Source organism: Bubalus kerabau, chromosome 1 (genome assembly GCF_029407905.1).
Source record: "Bubalus kerabau isolate K-KA32 ecotype Philippines breed swamp buffalo chromosome 1, PCC_UOA_SB_1v2, whole genome shotgun sequence".
NCBI classification, from domain to species: domain Eukaryota; kingdom Metazoa; phylum Chordata; class Mammalia; order Artiodactyla; family Bovidae; genus Bubalus; species Bubalus kerabau.
This window is the reverse complement of record NC_073624.1, coordinates 49,887,018-49,899,922: the sequence shown is the minus strand read 5'-3', so window position 1 is coordinate 49,899,922 and position 12,905 is coordinate 49,887,018. Positions and strand designations below refer to the sequence as shown.

The 12,905-nt window shown below is 44.4% G+C and overlaps 1 protein-coding gene across 5 annotated transcripts in view; it reads right to left on the bottom strand.

Annotated features, from left to right (window-relative positions):
• Nucleotides 1-6,080, bottom strand: part of LARGE1 (LARGE xylosyl- and glucuronyltransferase 1) — a 458,303-nt gene extending 452,223 nt beyond the window's left edge. Inside the window, exons 1-4 of one of the 5 annotated variants that reach the window (XM_055574698.1) lie at nt 5,797-6,080; nt 3,042-3,264; nt 2,325-2,497; nt 1,316-1,503 (exon numbers count right to left, since the gene is read on the bottom strand). In XM_055574698.1, the coding sequence (XP_055430673.1) occupies nt 1,316-1,421 (106 nt within the window). In that variant the 5' untranslated portion in view covers nt 1,422-1,503; nt 2,325-2,497; nt 3,042-3,264; nt 5,797-6,080. Of the gene's footprint in view, nt 1-1,315; nt 1,504-2,324; nt 2,498-3,041; nt 3,265-5,796 lie in introns of those variants that run through there. The other 4 variants (XM_055574708.1, XM_055574701.1, XM_055574705.1 and 1 more) reach the window with 4 other exon arrangements.
• Between the last annotated feature and the right edge of the window lie 6,825 nt (nt 6,081-12,905).

Here is a 12,905-nt window from a genome sequence, read left to right as displayed (position 1 = left end):
TTCCCTGACCTGAAGGGAAGAGTTTCAGCTCATTGATATTCAGCCAAGCAAATTCAGGGCAAATCTCAGAAAGTGAAGTCAACTCCTAATTAAAAGGTAGCCTTGAGCGGTCAATACAATTATGCATAAAGGAAATGTTTAAAAACACTGTAGTGACTTTCTGGAGACAGATTTTCACTGGAGGTGTGTGTGTGTGTGTGTGTGTGTGTGTGTGTGTGTGTGTGTGTGTATTTTAAGTCAAGTTTGGGGGTAAATATAAAGAAAGTAGGCTCTTCAATACTGCCATTTCTTCCCTCCCTGAAGCTTAGAAAAGCATCTCTGATACGCAGAGCGTCGCACTACATTAGAAACTCCTGGCTAGAAGGATGGTGCGTGCATCTCTTCTATGGATTTCAGGAAAGTGGCAGGGAGGAGTGTTTGTTGTTTGCTCAGGAAGGGCGTCTCCTTTGCTGAACCCCTGTACTCAGCCCATCAGCATCACCACTCATCTTCTACAATCAGCCCACCTGATAGCTCTGACCACCCTATCTCCCAGCCCTGTGAGCTTGCCTCATCTTAAGGAGTTACTAGGTACAGCAATGTATAGCAATCACGTGTTAACCTATCTCCTCCATGACACTCTGAAGGTTCAAATCTGTTATCACCAGATTCCCAGCACCTAGTTTAGCACAGATGTTGCAAATGCTGGCTGAACAGATAAGTGAATGAATAGATGGAAGAATGCATGAAACATTTGACTCCATAAACTGAAGTAATCCCTGCAGGACCCAACCTTTTTCCCATTATCAACACAGCGATCAGCCTACAAGGCTGGTATCTGACATTTGTGTAACCTCCACTGTACTGCTGCATCCAGAGGCACCTTATTTTTATCTTTGTATTTACCTTTTTGTCCTCCCATCACTGACTCCCTCCAGTTTCCCGTGTATGTGCATGCTAAGCAGCTTTAGTCGTGTCTGACTCTTTGCAACCCTATGGACTGTAGCCCACCAGGCTCCTCTGTCCATGGGATTTTCCAGGCATGGATACTAGAGTGGGTTGCCATGCCCTCCTCCAGGGGATCTTCCTAACCCAGGAAAACGAAGCCATGTCTCTTATGTCTCCTGCATTGGCAGATGTGTTCTTTTCCACTAGCACCACCTGGGAAGACCCAAACCTAGACAAATCTTTCCCTGTGATGGGGCATCAATATTCCATTGTTCTACAGAATGAGAAGTTGGGATTAGAAGACTTGGAGCTTGTTCCGAGGACTCCAGGGCAGCCAGTGTTCCTTCTTCCCTCCACCCCTCTCCCTGTGGAAAAGCTTCCTTCTTACCTTCAAAGCTCCCGGCAAACAGGTAAAGCCAGGTGATGGCTGGGATGCAGAGCAGAGTTAATGAAGCAGCCAGGAATTTCCGTCTCCCTCTGCAGACCCCCAGCATCCTCTCAGAAGTGGCAGTCCCTAATCCCAGCGCCGTGTCTCTGCCCCGAGCGTGGCGTCCTCAGCCTCCCTCATAATACTTTCTGGAAGGAAGAACAAAGAGGAAGGGCTGAGTTCTTAGCATTGTCGATGGATGCAAATTGCAGAAGAGAAACATCCTGCAGATCCTGAGAGTGGTTCAGCTTATCTACAACTTCATCCCAAGAGATGATGCTGTAGTCTTGCAGTCTACCCAAACTGCAAGAGTTCTTTTTTTTTCTTGTTGTTTTTAATTAATTTATTTTTAATTGAAGGATAATTGCTTTACAGAATTTTTTTGTTTTCTGTCAAACCTCAAAAAGAGTTCTTTACAAAATAAACAAATGCAGGATGAAATGAACTGTAACAGACACCCCCCCCACTTTGTCTCTCTCTCTCTCTCTCTCTCATGCATATATACACAGACAAGTACACAGGTGAGTTTTGAAGCCTGGACTAACACTTATTAAAAAGAGTACCTAGTAAACATCTTGTAAGTACCAAGCACTAAACAAGGGCTGCGTTTTCAAAATTGACCAAAACAAGGGCTGGCTCTAAAAGCACAGTCTAACAAGAAAGACCAACATCAGGAACCCCAAGAATGTGATGACTGGGATTTTTTTTTAAATTTAAATTTATTTATTTTAATTAGAGGCTAATTACTTTACAATATTGTATTGGTTTTGCCATACATCAACATGAATCCGCCACAGGTGTACACATGTTCCCAATCCTGAGCCCCCCCTCCCACCTCCCTCCCCATACCATCCCTCTGGGTCATCCTAGTGCACCAGCCCCAAGCATCCTGTATCCTGCATCAAACCTGGACTGGCGATTTGTTTCTTATATGATATTATACATGTTTCAATGCCATTCTTTCACAAACCAGTGAAGCTGATCCATCCATGTTTGGTCAAGAAGGCAGAACAGTCCCCATGTTCCAGCAGAGAGAGATGCAGAAGGCCCATCAGGCTGATGAACAACACCCTCAAGGGAAAGGAGACTGGAGAGGCCCCAAGATCATGGTCGGGAGGCTGCACCTCAATCACTGTGGAAAACCTAAAAACATTGCACAGAGGCTGTCTTTACAGTTTTACCCCTTTCACAGGGAAGATGTCCAGAAAAGCATGAAACAATTCAAACAGGAACAGACTGGAGAGGAGAAGACAGACAACCTACAACCAGCCTGCAGAGGGACAATTGTAGACCACGCAGAAGGCCGGTAGAGAGAGGACCAAAGAAGAGGCAGAAGGTCAATTCAGATAGACTAGAGGGCCCAGGATCTTTCACCCAAGTACTTGACCAGGAAGGGACATGATTTATTAAAAAAAAATGTAAAAACCAGCAGGTCATACAGTCTCATCTCCTCCCAGGTCCTAACACGGACATCACATACTGGCTGAAAGTGAAAAGTCCACATGGACACAGGGCGGACAGGTACAAAAGCCTGCAGATTCCTAAAGAAGGGATGGCCACGGAAGAGCTGATTTGAATGTTCCCTTGGATGTATCCCTTAAACCCTACGGGACAAAGGTCCGGTTGAAGTGTCTCTTTCCCCACCACCCTTGGTGCTTTCAGAAGGCATGTGCCCCCTCTGACTCACCTCATATTCACTAAGACTTAGCCTACTGCCTGTCACCTGCAGGGCTTGCTGATTGTCTGTTGAACAAATAAAATTGGATCCTAACCAAAGGCGACCCTCTCAAGCTTCAGGAGTCTGTGTTAGGCAAGTTGTTGGCAATGAACGGCTGATGGAGTCAATCTCAGCTATTAAGGACAAGCTTTCTTCTGCAACCACTCTGATGGGATTTCCTGAATGGCTCTTTCTAGAAACAGATCAAAGACCACAGGGCTAGAGGGTGTGGATGAGGAAGTAAAGCCTGAAAAAGCAAAATCTCTTTAAACAAGGAGAATGTTGACTTGAGAAGTCCCTCTTAGGGAAGTTTTACATTCTGAAGCACAGGAAACAAACCCTATATACAGACTGCTAGTCACTAAGAAGGAGGATGGCAGATATGCTGAGGATCTCTCAGGGAGAGGGAGTGTTGGCAGAGGCTGTGCAGTTAGAAAGATCTGGATGCAAATCTGGATGCCACACCTGAAGAGCTGTGACCTTAGCAAGTCCCACTTCTCTGTGCATTGTGTGCTAAGTCACTTCAGTCATGTTCGACTCTTTCTGACCCTATGAACTTTAGCCATCAGGCTCCTCTGGCCATGGGATTGATTCTCCAGGCAAGAATACTGGAGTGGGTTGCCATGCCCTCCTCCAGGGGATCTTCCCGACCCAGGGATCAAACCTGTGTCTCTAATGTCTCCTGAATTAGCAGGCGGATTCTTCACCATTAGAGCCACGGGGGAAGAGGGGAAGCCCCTCTTCTCTGGGGACACTTCATTTTTTTCGTCTATAAGATAAGTGACGTCTTCTGTCGGGGAGGGTGGTTATGAGTCTTAAATGAGAGTGCTCTAGAATAAGTGACTAGCAAAGTGATCAAGCACCTGGCAGAGGTGACCCTAACCCCCTTCCAAAATGCCAAAGAGCAGCCTTACTTATATTATTATCCCTCCACTGGCCACTCTCCCCCACCCCCAAAGAGCTTAGTTTAAAAAAAAATAGATCTCAATCAGTAGGTCTTGCCTGACATTCCACAGGGGTGTTTTTTTTTTTTTTTTTAAATTTTACAATTTTGTATTGGTTCTGCCATATATTGAAATGAATCCGCCACAGGGGTGTTTTAAACCTGAAAGACCTGCCTACTCAATTCTCCTTCAGGTGGGTGTCTTGTTTAGTTGCTCAGTCATGTCCGACTCTTTTGCGACCCCCTGGACTGCAGCCTGCCAGGCTCCTCTGTCCATGGGATTTCTCTGGCAAGAATACTGGAGTGGGTTGCCATTTCCTTCTCGAGGGGATCTTCCTGACCCAGGGATCGAACCCACGTCTCCTGCATCGGCAGGCGGATTCTTTACCACTGAGCCACCAGGAAAGTCCCCTTCAGGTGATACCATTATATTCAAATCACTTTTTTCTTTTTTTTACAGTTCACTTAACGGTAAAGAAAACCAACAGTAAATAGCACTTATTATCTGTCAAACACTTTCCTATGTTTTTTACCTGTTTAACTCTCAAAATAACCTGAGGTACGTATTAATACTATTTTTCCTCCCCATTTTATGGATGAGAATACTAAAATCCAGAAAGATGAATTAACTCGCCAAAGGTTACACACATCTGGGGCAGAGACACCTCAAGCTTTGCTCTCCTTAAATACTTCATTCTATCAACTCTGCCGGGGGGGCATTTTCTTTCTGATCAAACCTAAACCCTTCATCTTGAATCTTATGATTATTTTCTTTCCCAGGGTCAAACATATCACCATTGTTTGCTCCCACTGCACACACACACAAAAAGGTTATATAGACAAAAATATAATTGGAAAGCCATAGAAAAGTTGATACTTAGGGAAAAGATGGAACATATATGGAGCGGAACTCAAGTGGCATTAATATTTAAATAACATTTTTTAAGACTCTTTATAACACTTATTTTCGTCCTCTCCTCTCTCCATCTGCAGAAGTTAATTTCAACTGGCACAATTTGTACAAAGTTTTAAAACCAAGTCTAGGGTGGTTTGCATTTTATGATAACACTGGCATCTGAAATTAAACCCAGCAGGTAAAAAATATTCCTTCATGAATTTGACTTTTAAATGACACCTCTGTGCACTAAAAACACATTTTAAAGAAAAATCTCAATTTATATCAGAGGTTCCTCCAGGAATTTAATACTGGAATCAACACAAGAAGAAGAAAAGAAGGAAAAAACAGAGGTGGGCTGCAAATTACATCCCAAGCATATGCAAATGTTCATGTATTAACTATAAAACCAGTCTCTAAACTGTTCTTGCCTGGGGGAAGGGAGAAGGCCTCACTTATTAACCCAGGTGTCTAAGAGTCATCTTTAAATACCCCTCTCTCAAATCCAACATCCAATCCCTTGGCCAACACTCCTCCTAAGTATCTACTCCATTTGTCTTCTCCCATCTATCTTAACCAATTAAATTCAAATCTACAAAATACACTCTATGTGCCAGAAAAATGATCATGATCTTTACACCACAAAAGTAGGATTCAAAGTTGAACATTAAATGTGATTGCAAGTATCCTTCATCCAATGTGATAAACTGTTTATAAATGTATAAATACTATCATAGCTATACATATGAAAAAGGTAGTGTCGAAAGTTATTTCTGGGTATAGCATATGGGTAATTTCAACAAATACAAATACATATTTTTCCTAAATAGTATATAAGGAGCATGCATTGCTTTTATCATTTAAAAATATTCAAAAACTTAACTCACCATGACTTCTTGTTGTATTGCTTGTGATTCAAAATACCTCTGTGCAGACAGTGTAGTATATATGTGTTACTCTTTCTTTGTATGCTAGGGGCAGTCAGTTAACATCTGTAGGACGCCAATTGGGACTATACCCTCCATGGTTGGCTGGTTACCACTCAAAAGACCAGTCAGAGGCTTACATTCCAAACACTGCTGTGTTCAGCCATCTCCCATCGGCACCAGAGGCTGTCCTTTAATTAGCATCAGGATGTTAGAAATAATTCTTCACGGGTGTTCAAGATGTGCAGATTTTCCAGAAACACTGCACATAAAGAGGGAATAAAAATCTAAGTAACCTTCAAAAAAAAAAAAAAATCTAAGGAATTCAATGGTCAAAATCCAAAGGAATCACTTAGGATCCAAAAACTGATCCTACAGACATGTAGCAGATAAGAGCCACTAATTTGCCTCACTAAAAGATTGACCAAATCCTGAGAGTCAAGCATTGTCACCCCATAGTAAGTAGGCAGAGAATTGTCTTTCAGTGAGCTTATAATACAGGTCCTATAGCAGAGAGGAAGCCAGGTGGCTCAGTGGTATAGAATATATCTGCCAATGCAGGAGATGCAGGTTCAATCTCTGGGTCGGAAAGACCCCCTGGAATAGGAAATGGCAACCCATTCCAGTATTCTTGCCTGGGAAATACCACAGACAGAGGGCTACAATCCATGGATTTGCAAAGAGTTGGATGTGACTGAGCACACATACACCGCCCCCCACCCCCCACACAGACAGCCGACTGATGTTAGCTTGGCTATTACCATTATTCATACTATTGCTGGTATGACACTCTCATCTCATGTCTATACCCAAGCCATCCTCTCATACACAGCCCCAGAACCTGCAATGTCCTTCCTCCTCTGCTGAACCTCAGGAGGAATTTCAAGTCATTGCTGTTCTCTGGAACCTCTCCAGCAAGTCCAGGCTTGATGGCATTCCTTCCCTTTTTTCCTAAATCCCAATAGGTGTCAAAAGCACATTTCCTGATCACATAATTGTTTTCTAGTCACTTCTTGTGCATTAATCTCTCTGCATCAGATCAAAACCCCAAGGGCAAAGAATCTCAGTCTTCTACCAGTAACTAAGACAGAAGTTTATACTTAGCCATCTCAACTCAAAGTGTGGTTCCTGAACCAGCAGTAACAGTAGAAATGCAGAATCTCAGGCCCTATCCCAGCCCTACTAAGTCAGAATCTGCATTTTAACAAGATCCCAGGTGATTCAAGCCCACCTTACTGTTTAAGATGCCTGTACTCAAGCACTTAGTAAATAACTAGTTAATACCCAAAGCTGGCCTCCCACTGAAACCAAGCAGGACTCTGTGGGGCTCCTGGGCACAGAAGCCTTTCCGTTTCTCCCATTTCTTGCTTGTAGGGAATAGATTCCAGTCTCCATGAGCTTCCCTGAGTTTCAAAGAGCAAATCTGAACAACTGCTAATCACAGAAGGGAGACAAGAAAGAAGCAGTCAAGAAATAAGACTGCAGCCTTGGGGCAGGGTCCTGGTTCCACCTCAAGAGATACACATAACTATATCTTTGAGTTCTTTACAGAACCAAAACTCCCCAAAAAAGGTCATCATACACGTATGCTCAATAGTGCCAGCTCTTTGTGACCCCATGGTCTGCAGCACACCAGGGTCCTCTGTCCATAGAATTGTCCAGGTAAGAATACTGAAGTGGATTGGCCTTTCCTTCTCCAGGGGATCTTCCCGACCCAGAGATCAAACCCACATTTCTTGCATGGGCAGGTGGATTCTTTACCACTGCGCCAATGGTAGGTATTGGCATTCTTCATCTGTGAACCAGAGACACTCATCAGGAGACCACGTGAGGCCAGATTAAAGGAGTGCAGGCCCTGTACACACTCTGCTCCTTATTAGCAACTCTGCCTTTGAACCACTGCTGTAGAACTCCTCACCAAATCCCTCTGGCTTGGGACACACTGTTTTGATATGCATGAGCCCGCTGTGTGTCATCCTTTGGCTGGCTAAAGCAATAAAGCTATTCTTTTCCATGGGACACCAAACTCTGTCTCTGAGATTCGATTCAGCACCAGTGCACAGAGGCCAGGTTTTCAGCATCACCACCTCGCCTAACCTAGAGAAGGCAAAATAGCAACCCACTCCAGTATTGTTGCCTAGAAAAATCTCATGGACAGAGGACCCTAGCAGGTTATAGTCCATGGAGTTGCAAAGAGTCTGATGCAACTGAGCATGTACATATCTCTCTCTTACCCCCAACCTTACTCTACAGGGACAAGCCAGTGCAGAAGAGAGCACCATTCACTTCCTGGACTTTGACTGCATATTTACTACAACAGTTCTCTGGCAGTTGGAAGCAGATTTCTAGAAGGAAAAGTGTCTAACTAAACAGAAGCATCTTAAGGACTAACGGTAGCTCTGATGACCCATCCTGTGTGTGTGTGTGTGAAGTCACTTTAATTGTGTCCAACTCCTTGTGATCTTATGGACTGTAGCCCACCAGGCTCCACTGCCCATGGTATTTTCCAGGCAAGAAAATTGGAGCGGGTTGCCATTTCCTTCTCCAGGGCATCTACCTGACCCAGGGATCGAACCTGCATCTCTTGAGTTGCCGGCATTGGCAGGTAGATTCTTTACCACTAATGCCACCAGGACCCATCCTGACCTTCCATCAAAACTCTTCTTACACATTTGAATAATGACTGAACAGTGCCGACATCACCCACAGAGGCATCACTTCAGCCATCTCACAGAAGGGGAAGACTAAGAGAGGCTAAGGGTGCTGAATTAGTTACTGGAAACCCTGGAACTCAAATTCTAGTATTTTCTGGAAAAACAGAAAATCAGTTCTTTGCTACAGGACACACCAGTGATGACCAATCTGTCTTTCCCCAGTCAGAGCAGATACCTCAAAGGGGCAAGCGCCTTGTCCACTTGGTCACTCCTGTTTTCTTTGTTGCCAGCACTGTATCTGGCATATAAAAAGGTGATCAATAAATATGTATTGAGTGGGTCAAGGCGTGAATATCTCAGGCACAGCCAGCAGCCTCCCTGGATGTTCATTATCATACAAACGACTCTTGTCACACAACCTCCAACCCACTCCTTCCTCCCCAATCCAACATGGAATCCTGCAGAACTCCTATTATGTGAGCAACAAATTCAGCTTTATCCTCAACTTCCCCTTGCTTCATTCTACCTTCAGCTCTTGAGTGAAGGCAACAGCTGTCCCCTAGACCACTGCTTTCCCAGAAGAAAAGCCTTTCCCCTACTCTTTCAAGGCAAATACACATCAACTAGGGAGAAAAAACAAAAGCACAACCTAAAAGTTAAGAATTATGTTTTATTTGGTGGACTTTCTGAATATTTCAGGCCCTGGAGGCAGTCTCTCAGATGGCTCTGAGGGACTGCTCTTGAAGAGGTAAGGGAGGAGCCAGGATGTATAGAAGTTTTGCAACAGCAACAACAACAAAAAAACCAGGTAATTGGAACATCAAAAGATTGCTGTTAATTAAAGAAAACCAGACATCTCAAGTTAATGAATATAGTGCTTTTCTATGTATGGGAAGATACAAGGGTTTGGGCTCACTGAAATCATTCCTTTGATAAGCATCTTAGCTATCTGAGGCCAGGATCTTGTTCCTGCCCATCTGTGGGCAGAGTGCACAGATTCCTGCCCAGAGTGCACAGCTGGGGGCGGCTGCAGTAGCTGAGGTAGCTGAGGGTTTGATGGCCCCAACATTCTAAGTTTACTGATATGGCAGGTGGCATTCTGAGTCCACATACCTAAGGGCTAGGAATTTGGTCTTGTGAAATGAAATATTTCCTGCCATATAGGTGGGCAAAAAAAGAAGAAAAAAAAAGGTCACAACTATCAGCAATTTCTGGTCTCCTAATGTGAATGAGGGCTCCCAAAAGAGAACACAATGCCTGAAATCCAGCAGATGCCCCCACCCCTTTCCCCATGGAGGTTGCTGAGGAGGTGGGGGTGGGTGGGGGTGAGAAGCAAGAAGCAGCCATCCACCACACCTGTCACCCCTTACAGAGACAGGAAACAGGATTTGGCCCCAGACAGCTCAGGTGCATATGAAAGGAATGAATTCAGTGAGCCCAGCGGCTTGCATTTTCCCATACATAGAACACTAAATTCCGTGGCTTGAATCTGGTTTTCCTCACTACTTAACAAAAATCTTTGATGTTCAGACTGCCTGCCCCCTTTATGGAAACTAGTATGTAGCTTGACTCCCTGTCCTGCCTCCTTGGAGCAGTTTTCTCAGAGCTACTGAGATACTGTCTCCCGGTCCTGAAGTCCTTAACATTCCCACCAAATAAAATAACTCTCTAATTTCAGGTTGTGACTAATTTTTAGTGCACAGTCTCCACCCTCCTGGTTTCCAGCTGTCACTACAGAATCTTATTGCCCCTCCCTTGAAGGAAGATCAATGTTCCTTGGTGAACCCCATGGTTCTCTCTGTCCTTGTCGTCATTTGGCAAGTCCTAGTCACGCTTCTCTCCAGTACTCTTGCCTAGAAAATCCCATGGATGGAGGAGCCTGGTAGGCTGCAGTCCATGGGGTCGCTAGAGTCGGACACGACTGAGCAACTTCACTTTCACCTTTCACTTTCATGCATTGGAGAAGGAAATGGCAATCCACTCCAGTGTTCTTGCCTGGAGAATCCCAGGGATGGCGGAGCCTGATGGGCTGCCATCTATGGGGTCGCACAGAGTCAGACACGACTGAAGCGACTTAGCAGCAGCAGCAGCAGTCACGCTTCTCCTTGGAAGAAAAGCTATGACCAACCTAGACAGCACATTAAAAAGAAGAGACATTACTTTGCCAACAAAGGTCTGTCTAGTCAAAGCTATGGTTTTTCCAGTAGTCATGTATGGATGTGAGAGCTGGACCATAAAGAAAGCTGAGCGCCAAAGAATTGATGCTTTTGAACTGTGGCATTGGAGAAGACTCTTGAGAGTCCCTTGGACTGCAAGGAGATCAAGCCAGTCAATCCTAAAGGAAATCAGTTCTGAATATTAATTGGAAGGACTGATGCTGAAGCTGAAGCTCCAATACTTTGGCCACCTGATGCAAAGAACTCACTCAATGGAAAAGACTGTGATGCTGGGAAAAATTGAAGGCAGGAGGAGAAGGGGACGACAGAGGATGAGATAGTTGGATGGCATCACTGACTCGATGGACATACATTTAAGCAAGCTCCGGGAGTTGGTGATGGACAGGGAAGCCTGGCATGCTGAAGCCCATGGGGTAGTGAAGAGTTGGACAAGACTGAGCGACTGAACTGACTGATAGCCAATTAACAATGTTGTGATAGTTTCAGGTGAACAGCAAAGGGACTCATCCATACATACCATGTATACATTCTCCCCCAAACTTCCCTCCCATCCAGGCTATATCCAGAGTTCCAGGTGCTATACAATAGGTTCCTACTGGTTATCCATTAAAAAAAATAGTAGTATGTACATGTCCATCCCAGACTCCTTAACTATCCTATCCTTTGAGATAATTAATTTATACATTCCTTTTCTCCCCAGATGTCTTCTTTTCTGAACGGTAAATTCCAGGAGGTATTCCTTGAATGAATGGTCAAAGGTGCTAGGAGAGCCTCGGTGAGCACGCACCTTGCTGTCACTCTAGTATTGTTCCCAAATCCCTTTTAAACAAAAGCCTGCCAGTCAGTGGTCTGACCATATGCCATCTGTAATATGAGAAACAAAATTCTCACAGTATCTCAATTAGGTCCTTGCGGCCATGGTGTGCCCTTCAGAAATCCTTTGTGATGTCTGTGGCTGCTTGCAAACTTCACTTTGGCAACTTTCTCTTCTTTCTCTGCCCCCGGAGGAAGAACACACAAGAGGCACTGGGCCTAGAGCATCCCCCTCCTGAAGGTTATCAGCAGTCATTTTCCTCCTCCATCTCCTTTCTGTGTATCAGGCCCCAAAGCCTCAGTCTCCTGTAGGTGACCCTTTGGCCTACCAAACTGGCACTCTTGATCTCTTTTTTCATTTAGAAAATGACATTTGGCCTGGGAGGCACTGTGTAAAGATTGGTCATGTGAACTGCAAGAGTAACAGCCACATGCAATATGCTTTGAAACAAACGCTGACAACGTGGAGTTCACTGTGATTTAAGGTCTCAAAGGGTCCATCCCCGCCAGCTTACTCTGTCTTGATCCTGCTGTGGAGTCAATTCTCCTGCTGTGGGAAAATAGGTTCTTCTGCCCTTGGAACCACTGCGATGGCCCAGATCAAGGGTGGAGCCCTTCCTAGGGTGATGACCTCAGTATTTAACCACCCATCTTTCCAAAACTCTGCAGTTAGGACATGCTACCTACAGCCTGAGAGTTTTGACCATTTTGCTTCTAATTATGTTAAAATACAACCCCCAGGCACAGCATGATTTCATACAGACCTCATGGCATTTACAGAGGAATGGGAGTCAGGACCTGGGTTCTTCCCATTGGCTGCAGGATCTCAGAAAGTCATTCAATACCTTGAGACCATCCATCTCTTTGTCTGAAAACCCATGGCAATATCAAGTATTAAGGGTTGATGCAAGGATCAAAGGAGAGCAAGTGAATTCCAAATACATTTACACAACAACATAAGATGCTATGTATTAATAGTAGTAATAATATTAAAATGAATTAGTTGACTTTTAGCTGCTTGATCAAATTCTAAAGATAGTGCAGAGAGTACTGCCTCCTTGCTGTGACATCCACAAAGTGTGCAGAAGGGTGTCTGAGTTCATCTGGGCTGCTACAGCAAAAATATCATACACTGGGTGACTTACACAGCAAGCATTTATTTCTCACAGTTCTGGGGACTAAGAAGCCCAAGATTAAGGTACGAGTAGGTTCAGTGTCTGGTGAGGATGGTGTCTGGTGCATCCTGGTTTGTAGGTAGCCACTTTCTCCTTGTGCCCTCAAATGGAAAAGGTGAGGGAGTTCTCTGGGATCTCTTTTATAAGAACACTGACCCCATTCATGGGAGTTCTACCCTCATGACTAATCACCTCCCAAAGCCATCACACTGAGGCATTAGGATTCAACACACAGATTGTATGTGTGTGTG